This window comes from Stegostoma tigrinum, chromosome 33 (assembly GCF_030684315.1).
Source record: "Stegostoma tigrinum isolate sSteTig4 chromosome 33, sSteTig4.hap1, whole genome shotgun sequence".
NCBI classification, from domain to species: Eukaryota; Metazoa; Chordata; class Chondrichthyes; order Orectolobiformes; family Stegostomatidae; genus Stegostoma; species Stegostoma tigrinum.
In genome coordinates this window covers 21,222,145-21,245,121 of record NC_081386.1, presented here as the reverse complement: position 1 = coordinate 21,245,121, position 22,977 = coordinate 21,222,145, and the positions used below count along the sequence as shown (strand labels likewise).

At 43.2% G+C, this 22,977-nt stretch overlaps 1 protein-coding gene across 7 annotated transcripts in view; it reads left to right on the top strand.

Moving 5' to 3' along the window:
- The window catches only part of dmxl2 (Dmx-like 2), a 132,210-nt gene that overhangs the window by 41,230 nt on the left and 68,003 nt on the right, over window positions 1-22,977 (top strand). For all 7 annotated transcript variants that reach the window (XM_059639307.1, XM_048562600.2, XM_048562599.2 and 4 more), the window contains exons 11-15: window positions 1,874-2,136; window positions 6,796-7,453; window positions 17,546-17,667; window positions 19,343-19,432; window positions 22,535-22,652. In XM_059639307.1, the coding sequence (XP_059495290.1) occupies window positions 1,874-2,136; window positions 6,796-7,453; window positions 17,546-17,667; window positions 19,343-19,432; window positions 22,535-22,652 (1,251 nt within the window). The remainder of the gene's footprint in view (window positions 1-1,873; window positions 2,137-6,795; window positions 7,454-17,545; window positions 17,668-19,342; window positions 19,433-22,534; window positions 22,653-22,977) is intronic.

Below are 22,977 nucleotides of genomic sequence, written 5' to 3'. Positions count from 1 at the left end.
AGGTGGTCCCCCGCCGCGGGCATGCCCTATAGAGGTGGCCCGCTTCCCCGCAAAGGTTGCAGCTTTTTTCTTGTGGGCAATCCTTTGCAAGGTGTCCCTCCTCCCTGCAGATGGTGGCTTTGCAGTCGGCCGCCACATGACCTGACCTATCACAGGCATGGCAGACTTTAGGTTGCCCTGCGTAGGTCAGGTAGCCCTTGCTCCCGCCAATCGCGAAGCTGGACGGTGGGTGTACAATGTTCCTGTCCGCGCCCATCCTCAGCGTCACCTTGACCTGCCTCTTACTGGTCCAGATGCCAAAGGTGTCCATGATGTCAGTTAGGTCCCCTTCCACCTTCACGTACCTTCCAAGGAAGGTCAGGACATCAACTGCTGGCACATGCGGGTTGTACATATGTACAGTCACCATACGGCTCCTCTGCACTGGCATCACGAACAGCAGGACAGCGGTCAATACAGAGCGGGGGCCCTCACCTCCTTTCTCCTTGAAAACCTCCAGGAAGCGCTCGTAAAGCTTGGCACTCCTGAAGGTTACATTGTTAAAAACCTCCTCCGGGGTAATCCTGCAGGCAGTAAATGTCCGCAGCAGCGAACCCACAACAGTCCAACAGGACCCTCTTCACGAAGAAGGTGCGGTCCACAGGTGCACCTTCATCCACCTTCTTCACGGAAACACAGATGGTGTTCCGGACCCCCTGACCTAAGGCACGAGCACTTGCCGCAGCCATCGTTGCAGGTTGGCTGAGCCAGCGTTAGGCCGAAGCCAGCATTAAGATCCACCGGTTGCAAGGGTGCACAGCCAACCCGACGTCTTCCTTCCACCTCCAACACAGCGCTCTCCTCCTCTCGGTCTGCAGAAGAGTGGGTCTTTATTTTGTTCCAGATGTAAGCTGGTTCACTGAGCTGGAAGGTTAGTTTTCAGACGTTTCGTCACCATTTGAGGTAACATCAACAGTGAGCCTCTGATGAAGCGCTGGTGTTATGTCCCGCTTTCTATTTATCTGGATAGGTTTCCTTGGGTTGGTGATGTCATTTCCTGTGTTGGTGACATCATTTCCTGTTCTTTTTCTCAGGGGATGGTAGCTTGATTTGGAGCCAATATGTTTGTTGATTGGAGTTCCGGTTGCAATGCCATGCTTCTAGGAATTCTCGTGCGTGTCTCTGTTTGGCTTGTCCTAGGATGGATGTGTTGTCCCAATCAAAGTGGTGTCCTTCCTCATCTGTATGTAAGGATACTAGTGATAGTGGGTCATGTCGTTTTGTGGCTAGTTGATGTTCGTGTATCCTGGTGGCTAGCTTTCTGCCAGTTTGTCCAATGTAGTGTTTGTCACAGTTCTTGCAAGGTATTTTGTAGATGATGTTTGTTTTGTTTGTTGTCTGTATAGGGTCTTTTAAGTTCATTAGCTGCTGTTTTAGTGTGTTGCTGGGTTTGTAGGCTACCCTGATGCCAAGAGGTCCGAGTAGTCTGGCAGTCATTTCGGAAATGTCTTTGATGTAGGGGAGAGTGGACATACTAAACAAGTTGTAGGACGCGCAGCTTTGAATTATTTTGTTTTTAATGGATTGTTAGTTTCAAAGAAAATTAGCACTTTTTAAAAAAGAAGTTCAGCCCGTGCAAAATGAATTGCTAACTGCACGTTATTGGATCATTTTCTATCAAATCATGAGATTCTCTTTTTAAAACAAACATTTTGTCCTGTTGGAACAACTTGATACTTCAAAATTAATTCTTCTAATCTGGATAGCTATCTGAGGAGCGCACTGAGGTTCAAAGTAACTAAGACATGGTTATTTTAATTACATGGGTGTATTTGAAGTTATACATAGTTTCTTGCACTGTATTACACAACATTTTATTTCTGCTTTGTTACAGAACAAGATGAAGCTTCAGAGAAAGGATCAGAGTATGAGAATGAAGAGGCTAAACAAGATGGGAACACTACAGTATCTACATCATCAGTTGCAGGAATTTCAATGCCCACTATATTGTTAGATCGAAAACTTGAAACACTGCAAACAGAATGGAACAGGAATGCTGATATGCTGTTTACAATCCATCCTGTAGATGGCTCATTTTTAGTCTGGCATGTAAAGTATTTAGATGAATATCACCCAGGAATATTCAGACAAGTCCAGGTACAGATAAAATATTTTCTAATATAGCTGTTTAAATTATAAGCCCACATTTTAAAGGCCATATTTGCTCATTTAATACAAAACGACAGATGCTTAGAAATTTTGATAAAAGTTCAGTTGGGTGTTTAGAAGCTTAGTGCAGTAAAACAAGTATAAATCCATTGTGATCAATCATTTTGTGTTAGAATACTAATTACCTGCTTTTGTTTTCAAAGCTGTCTGAGTCGTTATTACTCTAGGTTAATCAGTATCTTAGTAACCTCAAATTGATTTGTAATTTATTTTCAAAGTGGTATTGTACTTTGCACAAACTACATTGAATTTTGACTGTAATAATGTCTGCCTTAAATCAGGCCTTGCATTCTTGAATGTCACAATATGTTTATTTTAAATTTTCACTTTTCTTTCAAAGAGATTTTTACAGGGGCATGTTTTGTCTACTACAAATCCCAGTGCTAACATTAAGCCAGCATCTTTGTCTTGTTGACTTTGAATTTATTAGTAATGATGTATCTTTTTTTGGTTGCCAAGCAAAAAGAAAGACAGTTTTACATTAGTATTTACCGTAATTATTCTCTGGGTCTGGTCTGAAATGAAGGCAAATATTGTTTTAACTTTTGTTCTGTTCATAAAGTTTTAATTTCAGCAGTATATACCCCCAAAGCCTTTAGGCATCCTCCAGATTTCACTAGAGCATGGATAACAGAAAAAGTGTTTTCATCAGCTGTTTAGCATGTTGGGTCAGTTGGCTGGATGGCTGGCTTGCAATGCAGAGTGATGTGAAAATGGGTTGAATTTATGTGTTGACTGACTTTACCATGTAGGTCCTAACTTTTTAACCTCACCCTTCACTTGAGGCATGGTGATGCTCAGGTTAAACCACCACAAGTCATCTCTCTAGTCAGAGCGCAGTCCTGTAGGGCTCTGGCAACTTTATAGTGTGTTGGAGCGAAATGATTTTAGCAGCTCAAACTGAGATCTAGAATAGTTCAATAAAGTCCTTTAAAATCCATGATTTCAGTTTGAATTTAAACCTACACAACTGGCCTAGAAATTTCAGAGAAATTAATGATGAGTTTAATGTGCACACTGTTGTTAGTGTGGAAATAACTCAACAAATTTTGAATGTATGATCAAGGAGCAGGAATAAACCACTCAGGCCCTTGAACCTATTCTGGTTTCAGTAAGACCCTGGCTGATAACGATTATAACCTCCAAAACTGCATTCCTATCTATTTGTAATAACCTTTCAACCCCTTGCTTACCAAGAATTTATCCTCTACAGTCCAGTGCTCCCACTGCTGGTACAATTATGGTGGAGTGGACATGACCATGTATATGCTGAGCACACCATCTACTGGATTTAGTATGCCTTCTTGCCTTCAAACTCTTCAAGATGTGTTAAATCCAATCCTTACAGTTTCCCAGGCCCATTGAACAGCATATTTTAGTTCTCTTTCCTAATTAATTCAATTCATTGATTTAGACACCCTACACAATAGGGGCGGCATGGTGGCTTAGTGATTAGCACTGCTGCCTCATAGCCCCAGGGGGCCCTACTTTGTGATAATAACTACAATAGATTTTGAGTAGTCACGGACAAGGACAAAAGTGGCCCTCAGTTGGGAGTGCTTCATTGGGCAAGGGCTAATTACATCAAAATTAGACAGGAACTGGAGAATGTGGATTGGGAACACTTACTTGAGGGCAAAGCTTCGTCTGACATATGGAAAGCTTTTAAAGACCAGTTGATTAAAGTGCAGGACATGCATGTCCCCGCAAAACTGAAGGGTAGCAGTGGGAGGATTCGGGAATCATGGGTGACAAGGGAAATTGTAAGCTTCTTCAAAAGGAAAAAGAAAGCTTATGATTAGTTTAGGATGCTATAAACTGACAAACCATTGAGGAATATAGAGAAAGGAGGAAGAGTTAGGAAGGCTAAAAGCGGCCATGAAATGTCTTTAGCAAACAGGGTCAAGGAGAATCCCAAGGCTTTTTATGCATATATCAGAACAAAGTAAGTAGGAAAGGAAAGAATAGGCCCATTCAAGGACAAGGGAGGGAAGTTAAGCATGGAGCCACAGGAAGTGGGGGAGATCTTAATGAGTACTTTGTGTCAGTGTTCACCAAGGAGAAGGACATGACTGATGTTGAGGTCCGGGATGAGTTTGTGAATATTGTAGAAAATGTCAGTATTGAGGGAATAAGTTTTGGGCACCCTAATTTGTGTTCAGGTCGACAAGTCCTCTGGACTAGATGGGATCTATCTGAGGAAATGTGAGCGGCAAGGGAAGAAATAGCTAGGGCATTAGCAGAAATGTTCACATCGTCTTTGATAACAGGTCAAGTTCCAGAGGACTGGAGATCAGCCAATGTTGTTCCCTTCTTTGAGAAAGGAAGCAAGGATAATCCAGGAAATTATAAACCAGTGAGCCTGACGTCTGTGTTGTGAAAGCTCTTAGAGAAGTCACTGAGGGACACGATGTATGCACATTTGGAAGAAAATGGACTAGTTAGTGACGGGGACCATGGTTTTGTATGGGGAAGGCCATGTCTCACCAGCTTGATTGAAATTTTCAAAGAGGTGACAAAGATTTTAGATGAGGGACTGAATAAGAGTGCTGAAGAAGGGTAATACCCAAAACATTGACTTTTACTTCCTTCTAGATGCTGCCTGGCTTGCTGTGTTCTTCCAGCCTCCTGTTTGTCTACCTACATATTGAGCCCTGTGTTCAAGTTATAATTGTGCTGTTATTAGGATTCATGTTATCCCATTTGTACAAGTTGCAAAAATGTCAATTTAACATTATTGTTAGTGTGGCAATTTTCAATGAACGTTTTAGTAGTAGGTGAGACAACATTTCCCAGAATCCTCATTGTAATTTGATACAAGCTGTTTTTTAAGATTAATTTGATCGTACATCTAAGTTGTTTTAAAAAAATCTATGCCAGATTTAGTCATTGCCTTCAATGTTGAAAATCTTTCTTTGTAAGATGATATTTTTGACAGATGGTTTTGAATTGTCTTATTAGCTGAAGCTAGTAGACTAGTTGGGTAGTTGTTTTGGGAGCTGGTACCGACACAGTAGGCCAAATGGCTTCCTGTACTATTAATTCAATGATAAAACATCTAATTTCAGTTAATATCACAGTTTTGTTTGTTAACATCAAGGTCTAATTTAAAGGGTGTATTAAAAACAGACTCAATGCTTAAAACACAGAAGGAAGCCGTTTGACTGTGCTGGTCTTCAAAACATTTCAAATTTCTCCAGAAATATCTAAAAGGGGGTTGTCAAGGACAAAACAATCCAATAAGTTGAATCATTGAAAGTAAAATTTTCAAAAGATGCAAAATTGGCATATAAACTTGGTTCATTTGGAGGTGTCCTACCTGACAGTTACAGTGCTTCAGTAGAAGGAATCAAAAGCTCATACAATAAAACTGGAACAGTTCTCCATTTATGTGGGACTACATTATTGTTTAATTACAATTTATTCATCTAATTGTTTGTTACACAGCTTTCGCTCTTCTATTTCAATGCACATTCTTAATGGAATGTTTGATACAATTCTGCGAGTGTGCTATGTAAAAGTATGAGCACTTTCATTAAGTAATTTATTTAAAAGTATTTAATTTACACTTTCATATTACTTTCTGCTTTCAAAACGACTGCTATGTATTTAAATGTGTATTCTGTTTTGTAATGACACAGGATGATATGGTGGTGCAGAATGCCAAGTAATTATCTTTCCTTCTAAGGCAGGGCTCAATTAAAAATTACTTTAATCATATGCTGCCTTTGTGGTGTACAGTTCGGATGCAGCTTTGCTCTGAAAGGAGACTGTCTATATTTTCTGTAATATTTATATCAGAAGTTACCCTGGCATTTGCTGTTGTGTAAAATGTGCTTAATTTTCTTATGGTATCATCTGTACACAATTTTAGCAATCTTGTGACTAGTGAATGCATACTGAATAATCAATTGTAAAGAAAGGTTTTTGCAACAAAGCTAGTACCAGCTAGTAACTACATATTAGTGGCCCCAATGTTCTTCTTGACAGGCAAAATAAGCTACTAATTCAGATTTTTGTTTGGAACAAACTCTGTAGTAATTAATAGATTGCGTCAATTTTTGATTCAGTTAGGCCTGAAACAGGAATCATCAGGAGTATGTAACTAATTGCATTTTCACGCAAAAAATGAGAAAGAAATTGAGTAACAATGTGTTTCGGGTATAATGCATAGTATTTTCCATTTTTTTCTGAATTTGGATGATATGTTAGTTAAGGAAACATATGAATTTTGTTAATCTGTGTTAATCACTAAATTACTGAGTATTTTCATGTAGTGTCCAATATATTTTGCAAACTTCTGTTTAATTCCAACTTCAGAACTTCTTCCCCCTCCTACTTCCATCTCTCTCTGAAGCCTGCTTCAACCCTCACTTTTTAACTCTGTCTTTGATTATTTCCCCTAACTTTGCCACCTTTGCATGACATTTCTGATTATTACTGTGAAGATCTTTGATATAGTTTTGCTGTGTTAAAGGTCCATGACAAATGTAATTTCTTTTATTTCTTCCAGCAAGAATATATTTTGTAAATTATGCAGAAACATGCATGACAACTAAAAATGTCTAATTCACATTTGTATTATAGGTCGCATTTTCATCACGGATTCCTGTTGCTTTTCCTACTGGTGATGCTAACTCGCTCAGCAAAAATATCATGATGTATGCATGTACTGCTAAAGATGCTAAGAACCTTCCAAATAATGATCCTAATCTCAATGGGATGATCCATTTTGTGAATAGCTCAAAATTAAATATCATCACTCCGGCAGTTATGATGATATCAAAGCATGTTGATGGATCGTTAAACCAGTGGGCAGTAACTTTTGCTGAAGAATCTGCTTTCACCACAGTTCTAATGGTATCGCACAAGTTTAGATATTGTGGACATCGTTTTCATCTGAATGACTTAGCTTGCCATTCAGTGCTACCGCTTTTGTTGACCTCTTCCCATCACAATGCGCTAATGACTCCTGAAACTGACTCTGGTGAAAAGGAAAAACCTGTGGTAGAACTTGTAAAGCCCTTAAAAGGGCCAACTTCACAGCAAGTTACAAATGCTGCTACAAGAACATTTCATGATCCTAATGCCATCTACAGTGAGCTGATACTTTGGCGTATGGATCCAATAGGACCCTTGTCATACTCTGGAGGGGTTTCAGAGCTGGCACGTATAAATTCCTTGCATACTTCAGCTTTTTCAAATGTGGCCTGGCTTCCAACATTGATCCCAAGCTATTGTCTTGGTGAGTTTGATTTAAATCAGTTTTGCTACATTCTGTTTATTAAAAATAGTTAATTGTGAGCATGCTAGTCAGAAATTAATTGTACCTTTTTATCATGCTGTTACAGTTTCAAATGGTTTTCCTAGTTGTCAAGAACATTAAGCATCATTAAACTTCACTCGCCCTTGGTAAGATAGGTAATTCATCATGGAAAATTGGAAGATATAATTGTCCTTTTCCAAGTCCGTTTTACTCTTCAACTCCCTCATCTGTCTATCTTCATTTTTCCTTAATGTCAGCTTTTATCAGAATCCCTTCAGTGTACTGCTTTGGTTTTTTTTTAAGAAGGTAAGCCATATGAAAAGATGATTACAGTATTTTGGCATCATAAGCACTATTTTATAATGAAGTATTTTTCTTCAAGCGTCAAATGACACATTTGATAAATTAAATAATGAAAGCAGCCAATGACTCCCAGAGAAGGATATTTTTATTTTTAAACCTGGCAAGTGGAAATTGTGGCAGTGGCTAAAGCATCAAACAATATAAGCAAGTCAACAAGCTAGCAGGAACCTGCCAACTACCATATAAACTGGGATGTTCTTCAAACTAGACGAGTAACCCCTATTGAACCCAATGGCATGCAATTTTATTTTCCAACATGCTGGATGACTGAGGATTGAACTTCATGCTTAAAAGGCCAGAATGTGGCTTTCACATGCTGCCTGAAACCCTCTAAGGCCATCAAGTAGGGATTGGCAGGACTGTGGAATTCATGGACTGGAAAATCTCTAAGTATACGCCTTTTCAAAGGCTGCTTATTTACCTGCTGCAGCTTCTTCCCCCATGAGTCATAAGGTTAAAACTTTATGCCCCCTCACTGTCCAAAATATAAATCAAATGTGAAGTTATTTTGTCAAGCTGCTGTTAGACATCATGAGATAAGGTGTAGAGCTGGATAACACAGCAGGCCAAGCAGTGTCAGAAGAGCAGAAAGGCTGAAGTTTCAGACCTAGAAGAAGGGTCTAGGCCCGAAACGTCAGCCTTCCTGCTCCTCTGATGCTGCATGGCCTGCTGTGTTCATCCAGCTCTGCGCCTTGTTACCTCAGATTCTCCAGCATCTGCAGTTCCTACTATTGTTGAGGCATTGTGTGTGTGTTCCCCCCCACCCCCCCAACATGCAGTCATACCTACAGGAAATTTTGTTTGATATACCCAAGATTATTTTAGGTAGAATTATTGCATATGGGCTCTAGAACCTTCTGATTACTACCTTGCGTCTCTTCTCTCAAATCCATACACTTCCCTCCATGTTGAACGCTAATTGGAAGAAACCGTGCAGGTGCCAAGGCCATTAGAATGTTCTTTGTCTGGGGAACTTCAATATCTGTTATCAGTAGTGACTAGGTAGGACCAAGCTGGCTGCATCTTGAGGACAACATTACTGGACTGGGCTGGACCAGTTGAGTGATGACCAAGAGAGAAAAACCTGCTTGAGCTTCTCTCACCACATGTCATCACGTATCTGCCCATGCCCATATTGGCAGCAGTAAGCATAGTTCTTGTGGTAACCAAGTCATAATTGCAACCTGACGATGCCCTCCATGTTGTGTGGTACTTCCAACAAGTTAAATGTGGGAAATTTGAGCAGACCTAGCGACTCAAAATTGGACATCTGTGAGGTGCTGTGGGCCGAAAGCAGCATCAAATTATATTCAACCATGGTCTGCAACCTCATTCGTACTACAACCCTTGTTCTATTATTACCAAGCTTATTATGGAAGGGGAATAGTCAACCCCTCTGATAATTAAACCAAAACACTAATCCCAATCTGCTCTGATGGAATTTGAGGTTCCCTTCTAATAATTACCCCTGAAACACCCAGATAATCTCATTTACCCCTCATAATCTATTAAGAGTGGTTAAAGAAGGAAAATCCCTGATCCACATTCTGGATAATAAGAACAATTTATTTAACCCTAACAATGAACAAATTAACAGAATTACATATAAACCAAACAATTTCCCCTTAGAATACTAACTACTCCCTGACTGAACTAAATTCTCCTGGATTGCTGTTCAAATTAACACAAGTCCCATTTATATAAACCCAATTAATAAAACAACTATAAATTAAGACTTAATCTTTCCAAGTTTGCACGGACTGTATCTCTCTCTTTGGAACTCTCTGCCTTCTGTTGATCTCATGCCACAAATGCCTTTATTCTGCTGATTCTACTGTCAGGGGTGTTTTCTGTGTTCTCTTGGCTCAAAATGCTGTGGAATCTTTTATCAATAAGATGGCACTTTCTTAGAGAGCTTAGTGGTTTCTTGTGAGAGCTCTGGGCTTATTTCTCAGATGGCAGGCTTGCTGCCCTCTCGGATGACAGTTGGCTCTCTCCATTTTCTAAATGTACTGTCTTTATATACCCCTCAACTCCGATGATACATTTATTTCTTATAACATGATAGTCTTGGCAACCTGAAACCAGTCAGTTTTAAATTCAGAGGTAGTAAGAACTGCAGATGCTGGACTCAGAGATAAGGCAGCGTGGAGCCGAAGGAACACAGCAGGCCAGGCAGCAGCAGAGGAGCAGGAAAGTTAATGTTTCAGGTCGTGACCTTTTTCAGAAATGAGGAGGGGTATGGTTTACGTTTAATTGTATTTTAGTAGCTCAGGGCCTGGTTCAAATTGGCTAAAATTCAAAAAGGTTATCTTGGTTTTAAAAAAAAATGCTGCTTGTCGTTTCAAAATAAATGTTTCATTTTTAAAAATCTCTAAGAGCGGAAAAAAACACCATCTTTTAAAGGGATGACACTTTTTTTTCCCCCCCTGCTGTCATTTATGACAACAAATTCTAATTTCTTGCCTTCCAGTTCATGAACACCCTACACAACTTTGTAACTGTTCATGTACAGCAAAATTGGCATCTGCACAACAATGTGGAAAATTACCTAGTTGTGTTCTGTACACAAATAGCATGACAAACCCAGCCTGGCCCATTATATTTGTATACTCTTGATGATGATCAAAATAATGAAAGAATTCATCAATAGCGCCCTAAGGTGGCACTTTTGTGTAGTGAGAATCTGCTTTCTGGCATTCATTATGGATTCCTCTTGAACCATTAGGTTCCTTTGCTCATTACAGCCTTGATTCAAGCATGAGGGAAAAAGCTGAACTCCTGCAGCCAGGTTGTCATGAGTGTATTGGGTATCAAGACAACAGTTTACTGAGTGTGACTTCAAAAAACTGTAGCAAAGCTAGAGTCAGTGGAAATTGAGCGGAAAACTCCATTGTTGAAGTAATATTTAGCAGAAAGGAAGATGGTTGGTTGTTGGTCAGTCATCCCAGTACGAGGACATCACGGCCGAAGTTCCTTGGTTTGTGTCTAGGTCCTTCCATTTTCAGTAGCGCGTCTCCATCATGTCAGAAATGGGAATGTCTACTAATGATTACAGAGCATTTAGCATTATTTGCAATGACTCAGATATGGAAGAAGTCAGTGACAATATGCAGTAGGACTTCTAGGCTTGGGCTCAAAAGTCACAAGCAACATTTTGTGATGAACATCTTCAAGAAAAGTGAAAATAACCATCTCCCTTTGACATCAAGTGATATTGATATCATTGATAGTGTGAGAATTCAAAATCCTGGGGAAATCAATGACACTACACTGGCATAGCAATATAAACATTGACTACTGGATGTGAGTTTGCATGCTGAGCTGGAAAGTTACTTTTCAGATGTTTCGTCACCTTTTTATTATTTGAAAAAAATATACTCTCTTCATAAGATGTACAAAAAATAAAACATATTTATACACCTAACCAGTCATGCAAGCCGCTCTGGGTTACCCAGGGGGTACGTACACCAACAAAAGCAAGAAAAAAACAAAGCAAAGAAAATACCCCAGCAGTCGTCACCCCTCACAGTCCCCGTTGGCCCCCTGACCAGTTGGGGAAGCTGCCAGCTGGGCCCAGTTACCAGATAGGGCCCTTGTTTCCATTCTGGACGAAGGGTTTCATACGGTGGTCTTTCCCCACCGCGCCTTGGCGGCGGCTGCCCCAAGCTTTAGCGCGTCCCTCAGCACGTAGTCCTGGACCTTGGAGTGCGCCAGTCTGCAACATTCGGTCGGGGTCAGTTCTTTCAGCTGGCAGACCAGCAAGTTGCGGGCAGACCAAAGAGCGTCTTTCACCGCATTTTTGGTCCTCCAGGTGCAGTTGATGTTGGTCTCGGTGTGCGTCCCGGGAAACAGCCCGTAGAACACGGAGTCCCGCGTCACGGAGCTGCTCGGGACGAACCTCGACAAATACCACCGCATCCCCCTCCAGACCTCCTGCGCATAGGCACACTCCAGAAGGAGGTGATCGACAGTCTCGTCCCCCCCGCAGCCGCCTCGAGGGCAGCGCGCGGTGGCACAGAGATTTCGGGCATGCATAAAAGATGTCACTGGCAGAGCCCCTCTCACCGCCAGCCAAGCAATGTCCTTGTGCTTGTTTGAAAGTTCTGGCGATGAGGCATTCTGCCAAACTACTTTGGCAGTCTGCATGGGGAACCACACGACGAAATCCACCCTCTCCTTTTCCCGAAGGGTCTCGAGGATACTACGTGCTGACCGCTGCCTGACGGCCTTGTGGTCAAAGGTGTTTGCTTTCAAAAATTTCTCCAGGAAGGACAGGTGGTACGGGACGGTCCAACTACTCGGAGCGTTCCGCGGCAATGAGGCCAGGCCCATCCTTCGCAACACAGTGGACAGGTAGAACCTCAGTAAGTAGTGACACTTGGTGTTTGCGTACTGAGGATCCACGCAGAGCTTGATGCAGCCGCACACAAAGGTAGCCATCAGGGCGAGAGTGGCATTCGATATGCCCTTTCCCCCATTTTCCAGGTCTTTGTACATGGTGTCCCTGCGGATTCGGTCCATCCTCGACCCCCAAATGAAGTGGAAGATGGCACGGGTGACCGCAGCGGCGCAGGTCCAGGGAATAGGCCAGGCTTGCGCCACATACAACAGTACCGAAAGCCCCTCGCACCTGACAACCAGGTTCTTACCCGTGATGGAGAGGGACAGGAGCGTCCACCTGCCCAGCTTCTGCTTCAAGTTGGTGATACGCTCCTCCCAAGTCTTCGTGCACGCCCTAGCTCCACCGAACCAAACACCCAGCACCTTCAGGTAGTCTGTCCTGACGGTGAAGGGGATGAGGAGCGGTTGTCCCAGTTCCCAAAGAACATGACCTCGCTCTTACCCCTATTGACTTTGGCACCCGAGGCCAGTTCAAACTGGCTGCAGATGTCCAACAGCCTACTCCCTGACCGACGATCGGTGCAGAAGACGGTGACGTCGTCCATGTACAGGGAGGTCTTGACCTGAAGGCCTCTGCTGCCTGGGATAGTCACGCCCTTCAGGCTCACGTCCTTCCTGATGGATGCGCGAAGGGCTCCACACAGCACACGAACAAGGTAGGAGAGAGCAGGCAGCCTGCCTGACTCCAGATCTGACTGGAAAACTGCCCAATTCCCACCCGTTGATTGAGACTAAGATGTTGGTGTAGAGCAGCCGGATCCAATTGCGGATGCCCTCCCCAAACCCCAATTTGGAGAGGACGTCCCTCATGTAAGCATGAGAGACCCTGTCGGAGGCCTTCTCCTGGTCCAGGATGACGAGGCAGGTGTCCACCCACCTGCCCTGCACCTAGGCGATCGTATCCCTGATGAGCGCAAGGCTCTCAGTGATCTTCCTGCCCGGCACAGCACAGGTTTGGTCAGGGTGAATCACCGACTCCAGGACAGACCTGACCCGGTTGGCTATGACCTTGGCCAGGATTTTGTAATCCACGTTCAATAGTGAAATGGGACGCCAATTCTTAATTTCTTCCCTCTCCCCCTTCCTCTTGTAAATGAGGGTGATGATGCCCTTCCTCATGGACTTGCACATTTCCCCTCCCCGAAGCGCACTATCGTACACCTCCAGCAAGTCCTGGCCGACCAGGTCCCACAGAGCGGAATACAGCTTGACCGGTAAGCGGTCGCTCCCGGGATTCTTATTCCTCTCCAAGGACTTGAGGGCTCTGGTGAGCTCATCCAGGGATATCGGCCGGTCCAGCCACTCCCTCGTGCCGTCGTCTAAGACCTCCGTGATAGACGACAGGAACGACTCGGAGGCTGTGCTGTCCGTGGGCTTGGTGTCGTACAGTCCGGCATAGAAGGATCTGCTGATCCACAAAATGTCGGGCTGAGACGACGTCACTGAGCCGTCGCCCTCCTTCAGCCGGCTAAATGCACAGAGCTCTCTTTGTGCACCTTCTGAAAGAAGAAACGCGAGCACATCTCATCCTGCTCCACGGAGCGGACCCTGGACCGGAAGATTTTCCTAGAGGCCTCCACGGCGAAGAGCGAGGCTTGCTGGCCCCTCACCTCGCGGAGGTCCTCCGTGACATCGACCCCCATCAACTGCAGAAGGAGCAGGTTCTGCACCCTTTTCTGGAGTCGCGACAGCTTTCCCTGCCTCTCTCTCTCGCCTTCCGAACACCCTAGAGGACAAAGAACCTCTTGATGTTCTCCTTCACCGTCTCCCGCCAGTCGCCCGGAGACTCAAAGAGGGGTTTCACGATTCTCCAACCGGCGTACTCCCTCTTAAGCTCCTGGACGTTCTCTGGGGTCAACAGAGTCGTGTTGAGCTTCCACGTCCCCTTGCCGGCCGGCTGGTCGTCCTGTAAGTGACAGTCGGCCAGCAGGAGGCAGTGGTCAGAGAAGAACACCGGCTCGACGTCAGTGGACCTGACCGAGAACACCCGTGACACAAACAGGAAGTCTATCCTTGAGCGAATAGACCCGTCTGGCCGCGACCAGGTGTACCTCCGCTGCTCTCCGTCTGCGGGGGTGCTGAAGACGTCAAGCAGCTTGGCGTCCTTCACCGTGCCCATCAGGAATCTGGACGTGACGTCCACTTGACTCCCCCCACCCGCCGTCTCCACGCCGGATCTTCCATCTGCATCGATGATGCAGTTGAAGTCTCCGCCTAGGATGACCGGCCTGGACGTAGCCAGCAGGGGTGGAAGCCGCTGCAGGACGGCCAACCATTCACTCTGTACCGCTGGGGCGTACACGTTGATCAGCCTCAGGGGAGCGTTCCGGTAGGTGACGTCAGCCACTAGAAGGCGCCCCCCCCACCACCTCCTGAACTTGAGAGATGGTGAAGTTGCGCCCACGCAGCAGAATAGCCAGGGCCGAGGAGCGACAGTCGTTACACCCCCGACCAGATTGAAAGCCCAAGGTCCAGGTGCCCGACCATTTCCCGTACCTGCTGAGGTGCGGTATTCCGCACTCCTGCAGAAACAGGAGGTCCACCTTGACGGTGGTCAGGTAGGCCAACGTGGACACACATCTTGCGGTGGACTTGACACTGCGCACATTAATGCTCGCAACTCGTACCCACATTGTGGGCAGTGACCGCAGTCCCTCCCCAAGTCCAAGGTCCAGTCCCTCCATCTGTCCCTTCATGCCCATTGCTCAGCCTAACTACTGGACGTTCTCTGGGCTCAGGAAACCATCCGTGCTGCCTTCCGGGTGGCATCCCCCCGTCGGGGTTATGGAGGCAGGAGAGTCCGGCTCTGGGTCAGGCTGGGGACGCGCTGTTTCCTCCTTCCCGCCTGGATGTTCTGGGGGCAACTTCAGGGCCCCAGCGGCATGTGACTGGGTGTCGGAGGGAGCCTCAGGATGCCTCCTGTCACCTGGAAGTGGGGTGCTGCTTTCCTTCTCCCTTGAGATCTTTAGCTTGTGCTTTGGGCGGGCCCTCTCCGAATCTCTCTCATCAGAGGAGCTCTTATAGCCCCCCCCCCGTAGCTGCCTCTTCCTTTGTGATGGTTGCGGTTCCTGGGCCTGCCGATGTACCTTCCTCCTCGCTTTCCGGACCATCGTCCACTCCCCTGGGCCACCTGTCGCCGTCTCCATCGACTCCGGGTTGTCGGGGGGGAGTGGAGACTGGAGGGGCGCTTTGCTGGCCTCGGGCCCATCCTGCAGAGCTGGGCCCTCCTGCACGACCTGGCCCTCCTGCACATTAGTGGAGTCCTTGCAGGGCCCTGCTGCCTTCCTCTCCTCTGGGGGGACTGGCCCCGCATTGCCCCTGCCAGCGACCTGGGCGTAGGTGGTCCCCCGCCACGGGCATACCCTATAGAGGTGGCCGGCTTCCCCACAAAGGTTGCAGCTTTTTTCTTGTGGGCAATCCTTTGCAAGGTGTCCCTCCTCCCTGCAGTTCCTGCAGATGGTGGCTTTGCAGTCGGCCGCCACGTGACCTGACCTATCACAGGCATGGCAGACTTTAGGTTGCCCTGCGTGGGTCAGGTAGCCCTTGCTCCCGCCAATCGCGAAGCTGGACGGTGGGTGTACAATGTTCCTGTCCACGCCCATCCTCAGCGTCACCTTGACCTGCCTCTTACTGGTCCAGATGCCAAAGGGGTCCATGATGTCAGTTAGGTCCCCTTCCACCTTCACGTACCTTCCAAGGAAGGTCAGGACATCAACTGCTGGCACATGCGGGTTGTACATGTGTACAGTCACCATACGGCTCCTCTGCGCTGGCATCACAAACAGCGGGACAGCGGTCAATACAGAGAGGGGGCCCTCACCTCCTTTCTCCTTGAAAACCTCCAGGAAGCACTCGCAAAGCTTGGCACTCCTGAAGGTTACATTGTTAAAAACCTCCTCCGGGGAAATCCTGCAGGCAGTAAATGTCCGCAGCAGCAAACCCATAACAGTCCAACAGGACCCTCTTCACGAAGAAGGTGCGGCCCACAGGTGCACCTTCATCCACCACCTTCACGGAAACACGGATGGTGTTCCGGACCACCTGATTTGGGGCACGAGCACTTGCTGCAGCCATCGTTGCAGGTTGGCTGCTCCCCTGAACCAGTGTTAGGCCGAAGCCAGCATTAAGATCCACTGGTTGCAAGGGTGCACAGCCAACCCGACGTCTTCCTTCCACCTCCAACACAGCTCTCTCCTCCTCTCGGTCCACAGAAGAGTGGTTCTTTATTTTGTTCCAGATGTAAGCTGGTTCACTGAGCTGGAAGGTTAGTTTTCAGACGTTTCGTCACCATTTGAGGTAACATCAGTGAGCCTCCGACAAAGCGCTGGTGTTATGTCCCGCTTTCTATTTATCTGGATAGGTTTCCTTGGGTTGGTGATGTCATTTCCTGTTCTTTTTCTCAGAGGACGGTAGATTGGCTCCAAATCAACGTGTTTGTTGATGGAGTTCCGGTTGGAATGCCATGCTTTTAGGAATTCTCGCGCGTGTGTCTGTTTGGCTTGTCCTGGGATGGATGTTTTGCCCCAATCAAAGTGGTGTCCTTCCTCATCTGCGTGTAAGGATACGAGTGATAGTGGGTCATGTCATTTTGTGGCTAGTTGATGTTCATCTCTGAATCATACCCCATGCTGGGGTATATGAATGCCGAATGACCTGGGCTTTTCGTGGTTCACTGTCCTTGGGGTAGTGTGTGTAGCTGAGAGCACAAGCTAAATGCAGCACCTGGAGCTGTGATTTCTGATCATGTCCCTGGTGTTAACCCACTGAATAATCTACGAGACCTTTGCTATGTCATGAAATCCATTACTTGCAAATAATGTTCTGCTTCAAAATCCTGCCCCATGCCGAGAATCAGTGTTGTCATCCAAAACACTTTTGAACCCTTTGTAACCAAAAATATAAGCAATATTTCAGTCCATCTGCTTCCTAATAAACTTATAGTTACAATAAATCACTACAGTTGTGTTAAAGTGAATTGGTGGTATTTAGAGCAAGAAACATCATTTGTACCTTAAGAAGGTTTCTTTTTATCTTTATTGATCTGGTGAACTTTGTACTCAAAATAAATTGCAGTAGCTTTGAAAATATTAGGTTAAATTCAACTCCGTGAACCTTAAAAATAATTATTATATTAGGTTTCCCTAGTTTAATAAATTGTTCAGTTATATTTTCTTCAAATGCAAAGATAGGCAAGATACGATTAATTATTAAATTTCATTATTACTATGATAACCCTCAAAGAAACATTTTGTTACAATGTATAATTATTAAATAATTGTGACTATATTCCACCTCAATTTTTAGGGACCTACTGCAACTCTGCTAGTGCTTGTTTTGTGGCTTCTGATGGTCAAAATCTTAGGCTGTATCAAGCTGTGGTTGATGCCCGGAAACTTCTGGATGAACTTTCTGATCCTGAAATCTCGGTAGGTTAATAGCTATGAAAACAAATGACTAATATTATTATAAGAGCTGTCATTGGAGAACAATTTATAAATGCAATACACAAGTGTTAGACAGGATGACTTATTGCTTGGCGCAAGAAGCGATTGTAACAAGAATCTTGAAGAAGAAGGTGGAGAAACCTGAAGAGATCCTTGGGGTAGTGTCCTAGGCCCAAAAAACTTCAGCTGCTTCATTAATAACCTTCTGTCTATCATAATTTCAGAAGTGGGGATGTCTTTTGATGACCATATGATGTTCAGCACTAGATACGGAAGTAATCCGTGACCAAATGCTGAAAAACCATCAACATTCATGTTTAGGCTGAAATGTGAGCTAAAGTTTATGGAGGATCGAAGACAGAAAGCCAGTGTGAAGCGGCTTGGAATAATCAAGACATAATTGAGGATTTCAGCGCATGAATTGAATATAAATGTTTACCATTTTATACGACATAATTTACTTGTCACTAATTAATTTTTTGTCTGATTGTGGCCAGTTGTGTGTGTTGATAATGGATAAAGTTTGCCTCATGTACAATGTAAACTGACTAGCCTTTCTCCCTTTATTTTTTTTTGTTTGTTTGTAATTTTTAATTCTGTTTGCCAACAATTCTGTTTGCTCTTGATTTACTTTTTATTGCATGCCTTGCATTTATTAGCTCCATGCTAGAAGGACTCCATATAATATTAGCCTGCACGTTGGAGCTGATGGCTCTCTGGGGAGCCATTTACATCAGCTTCATAATGAAAGCTGTGAAAACTCTACTGACTTTGGTCTAAGACTGCAGTCACTGTCAGAGAAACAGTGAACATTTCAGGTTGATAATCTGAAATATGATCTAATATTGCAGCACAATTGGCAATTGACACTGTGTATTTCCTGAATTAATTATGTACAGCTCCTGTTGGCAACAGATAATTGACCCAGACAGGAACTCTATTTATGCCTCCACAGATGCCGCCTGGTTAATTCTATTCAATCATACTTTTAATTTCAAAGACGTTTACAGACTACAATTTTGAAACTTCTTTTTCCTACCAAGAAGGGCTAAACTGCCATTAGGAATTAAATGGCTGCATCCATTATGTTTTTCTTGGGTGCCTGCCCGACGTATGTTTAAGAAATTGGGAGCTTGTTCATATTGTTTCATTGGGAGAGAGAGACCACCTGTTTAGGGTAAAAACCAAATTGCTAAAGGATGTGAACGATAGTTGCTTTAGACTCACTGTCCGAATTGGAAATCAACAGTAGCTATGTCTGTTTATTCCTTGAGCACATTTCCAGCATCTTCAAAATGGCAAAAATGTTCAAGGTGTAGGATGCTGTTTCTCCCTCTTTGACATTTGTCCTCTCCCATCAAAAATTCTCAACATTTTATAAAAGGACAGTGGTTATGAATCTTGTTCTTACCCATAATTCTAGTCCCCTGCCCAGCTTGCAACTTAGGTCCATCCTGCCAGGCCTAGAAAATTCTAGGTCGTAAGGTTCCAACTCATTGAATTGATGCGAATAATTAGGCTGTTTTCAGATACTACAACTTGTAGGATTTCAGATGTTATAAATAAAATTAATGAGGTGGTATGGAATCACTATTTTTTTCATAACATAGCTTATATTTGTGACTGTTGCATTTAATAATGTTGTGTTTTTGTTTAGAAACTCGTTGGAGAAGTATTCAATATAGTAAGCCAGCAGTCAACAGCTCGACCGGGTTGTATTGTTGAACTGGATATCATAACAGCTCAGGTTAGAAATTCGTTCTGATGTAGCAATTTGAATCTTATCTCCTTTTTATCCCTTTCATTGCAATTCCAGATATTGGTGAGTTTTGGAATCAGCGAAAAGAAGCTTAAAATCAATCCCCTAATATATATACGCCTCTTAAAATGAGTTCCCATAATAGATATTCATTTTAGCACAGTTGGAAATTGAGCTTACCTAAAATGTGCTAGTTCCATTTTCATTTTAGTGCAGTTATGCACATAATCAGTTTGTTTTCTTTAAATCCATTGCCACTTAATTCTCCACATCTTCAGCCCTCATTTGGCCCTTCCTCTCGTTCCTCTTCTGACTCTTTCATTCATTCCTGTTCCCGCCTTTCTCCTTTTTAATAGGAGCACATTAGAAGTGAAAAGAGCGTTGTAATTTAAGACATTTTAATTCTAGTTAGTTATTCATTTAGCAATGATTATTAACATTCTTGCACTATAACAACAATTAAATTCTAAAATTATCTAGTAAAATCTAATTAGATTTGTTTTATTATTATTAGTGACCATGGGTTCACAATATAACATTTGCTGTAAATATCATTGGATTGTCCATCTTGCTTTCATTACAAAGGCACCTTAAATCGACAGTCACGTAGCCAGGGAATGAAAAGGAATAGGTGGTGGGAAAGTGCATGTCCTTGGCAAGCGTGCACACTTATAATGCAGAGTGTGCCAAACCTCATCTTAAAAACACTGAATGGCCACTGACAGCTTACACAGTGGTAGTATACTATATCAATTGCTGTGCAACCTATGACACTGTAAGGTAAAATCCCTCCAAGCCTCCCACAGCTGCACACAGGTTCATCTATATGAAGGATTCTAGTTTGTCTCATCAATTACTTGGAGATCAGCTGTTGGATAATTTTTGCTGGTTATTATTGTAATTCTTTGTTCTTTTGGTGCCTTTTCATACTTGTTAAAACTCTTGCTGGTCTACAGGGCATATCCTGCCTGGTGATTTCTTTTCTTGCTAATTTAAAAGGCTGATCTATGACATGTTACTTCTAACAATGAGCGTTTAAGTAGGGCTTTCTCTTGGTATTGAAAATTACTGAGTCAAGGAGCAGAGATTGCAAAGATCAAGGCAACCTGTTACAAGGGAATGAAGAAAGTGGGTGAGCAGGAGATTATGACCAATATATGAAAATATTATTCAATGGCTTCATCTTTGGGCATGGTATAACCAATGCCTCTCTTCGTAATGCCCAACTTTGTTTTCTTCGTGGTATCAAAGCTTCAAGTATTTTTATCATCTGCCTCACTGTTTTGTTGCCTCTGTGCACTGCCAGCGCCTGCAACAGGGAAGCATGTGGCTGAGTGTTGTGCAGTCTGTTTGGGTTGTACGGCTGTTATATCTCCCATTGAGTGCAAGTTGTAAACTAAGAATCTGAAGCTTGGAATAATGTGAAATATTTAAGCCTTAGGTAAACCATATGATAGGCCTAAGCCGTACTGAGTTATTCTTTACATTTCAACTTCAAATAATGTTTTAATGGATAAAACGTTACAGCTGTTGAAAATTTTACAGCAGACCACAAAGGTGGGATGTGATAATTTCTTCTACTTTGTCATCCTCAGAAAATAAAGCAAAATCCACCTTTTTCTCAATCAGTAAAATGCACTGAATGTACTGCTTATGAAACAGAATACTAAAACAATTCCATCAGTTAAAATAATCTAGTAGTTTGTCTAGGTTACTATCGAGTTATAGTTGAACTCCAATTGCCTGTTCCCATACGGCCATGCCTTCACATTCTTCAAGTTTCGTATCCTGTTAGTTGTTTCCTTGAATAGGTACTGTTAATTTGTCTCATAGTTACCTTCAGAGTGTTCATAATAGATATGTTCTTTAGTTAATTCATGGCTATAGTATTGGTTTGGCATTAATTAAATTATGCTTGGTTAATAATTCCAACAGACCCTTCTTCATTTTGGAATGAGTTTTTTTTCAAGTGTTATGTAACCCACTTAGTGCAGATGCTTAATTTCAATCCATTGGGAATTGTTGAAAACTACGAAGCATATCATGGTTCTCTGTTTTCTTGCAGCACATTTGTCTGCACATCTATTTGCTTACAAGAATAAGTCAAAAGTTTACAAGGAAATTAATGATTAAAATGATCTAATTCAAAGGTTCAGAAAGAAGTTGCAGGCGCCGTTGTTCTGAGTAATTCACAGAGAGGCAGGTTCTTTAACTCAGTGAGTGGTAAGGGTGTGGAATGCCCTGCCTGCCAATGTAGTTAACTCAGCCACATTAGGGGCATTTAAACAGTCCTTGGATAAGCATATGGATGATGATAAGACAGTGTAGGGGGATGGGCTTAGATTAGTTCACAGGACGGCGCAACATCGAGGGCCGAAGGGCCTGTTCTGCGCTGTATTGTTCTATGTGACATGCTGTTTTGCGTTCTTTCTTTTCTTAACATTTTTCTTTTGCAAATAAAAAGTGAGGTTTTTTAACCCTGAGCTGTATTTAACACTCAAGTATATTTATAAATCAAAATTTAATGTGCCATTTTGCGAGCAATTTTGCATTGCTGCAGTATAAGGAAATGTGTTGTAAATTAGTTTAAAAAAGAAACTTTTGTTGTCTTCATGCCTTATCATTCTGTTGGCACAATCCAAAGTAATGTTTTATTTGAAAGTACAGTTATTATAATGTTTGCAGAAGTCAAAACCAGATTGCTAAACACAAGTCTGGAATCTAAGTAAGGTGAGAAGTACAGACTCGCCCCCAAGCAGTAATTTTACTGTTCATTCTTCACATTGGGCACCAATCAATTCCATCCCAATTCATAATCAAATTTCAAAAACTTACAAGTGAGCAGAGAGTTATTACCTTGTGAGCAGGCTCCTTTTATCATTAGTGGAGAAAACGATGAACAGTCAGGTACACAGTGTGCATTACAATGTGTACAGCCCTGAGTTATTCTGGACAGGTACTTGTATGAGTCCTCTGGGATGTGTAATGTAACAATATGCAACCATAACTATAAATAGCCTTCAAATTTTCAGTGACATTTTATTATTCAGGAATGTGACTAACACAGTTCTCATTGTATTTCTGGTACAGTGTGGCTCAAATACACAGCTCCTTCATGTGTTTCAAGAAGATTTTATTTTGGGATATAAACCACAGAAAGAAGAATTGAATAAGGAGCAAGAATTTTCTTTCAATCAACCTGCCGAAGGTACACACGGTGAATTAAAAAGGGATTTAACATGGTCTTTGGTTTACGTGTACTTTACAATTCAGTGTTACTGTTGGTGAGTTTGATTCAATTGGTAACAATTTTTATCTCTGAGTCTGGAGTAATTGGGTTTAAGCCAAATTCCATGACTTAAACGTGTAATCGCCACTAATGTATCATAGGAAACGGAGGTCTTCTTCGTCAGTTGCTAGGGATTCCTGATGTTTTTCTTCTACTCCAATGTTGAGTCCTGAGGTGACTGATAGGTAGCATTTGCTGAAGCAGTCGTGTGAGATATACGGTGGTGACCTCAATTCCCTAAATA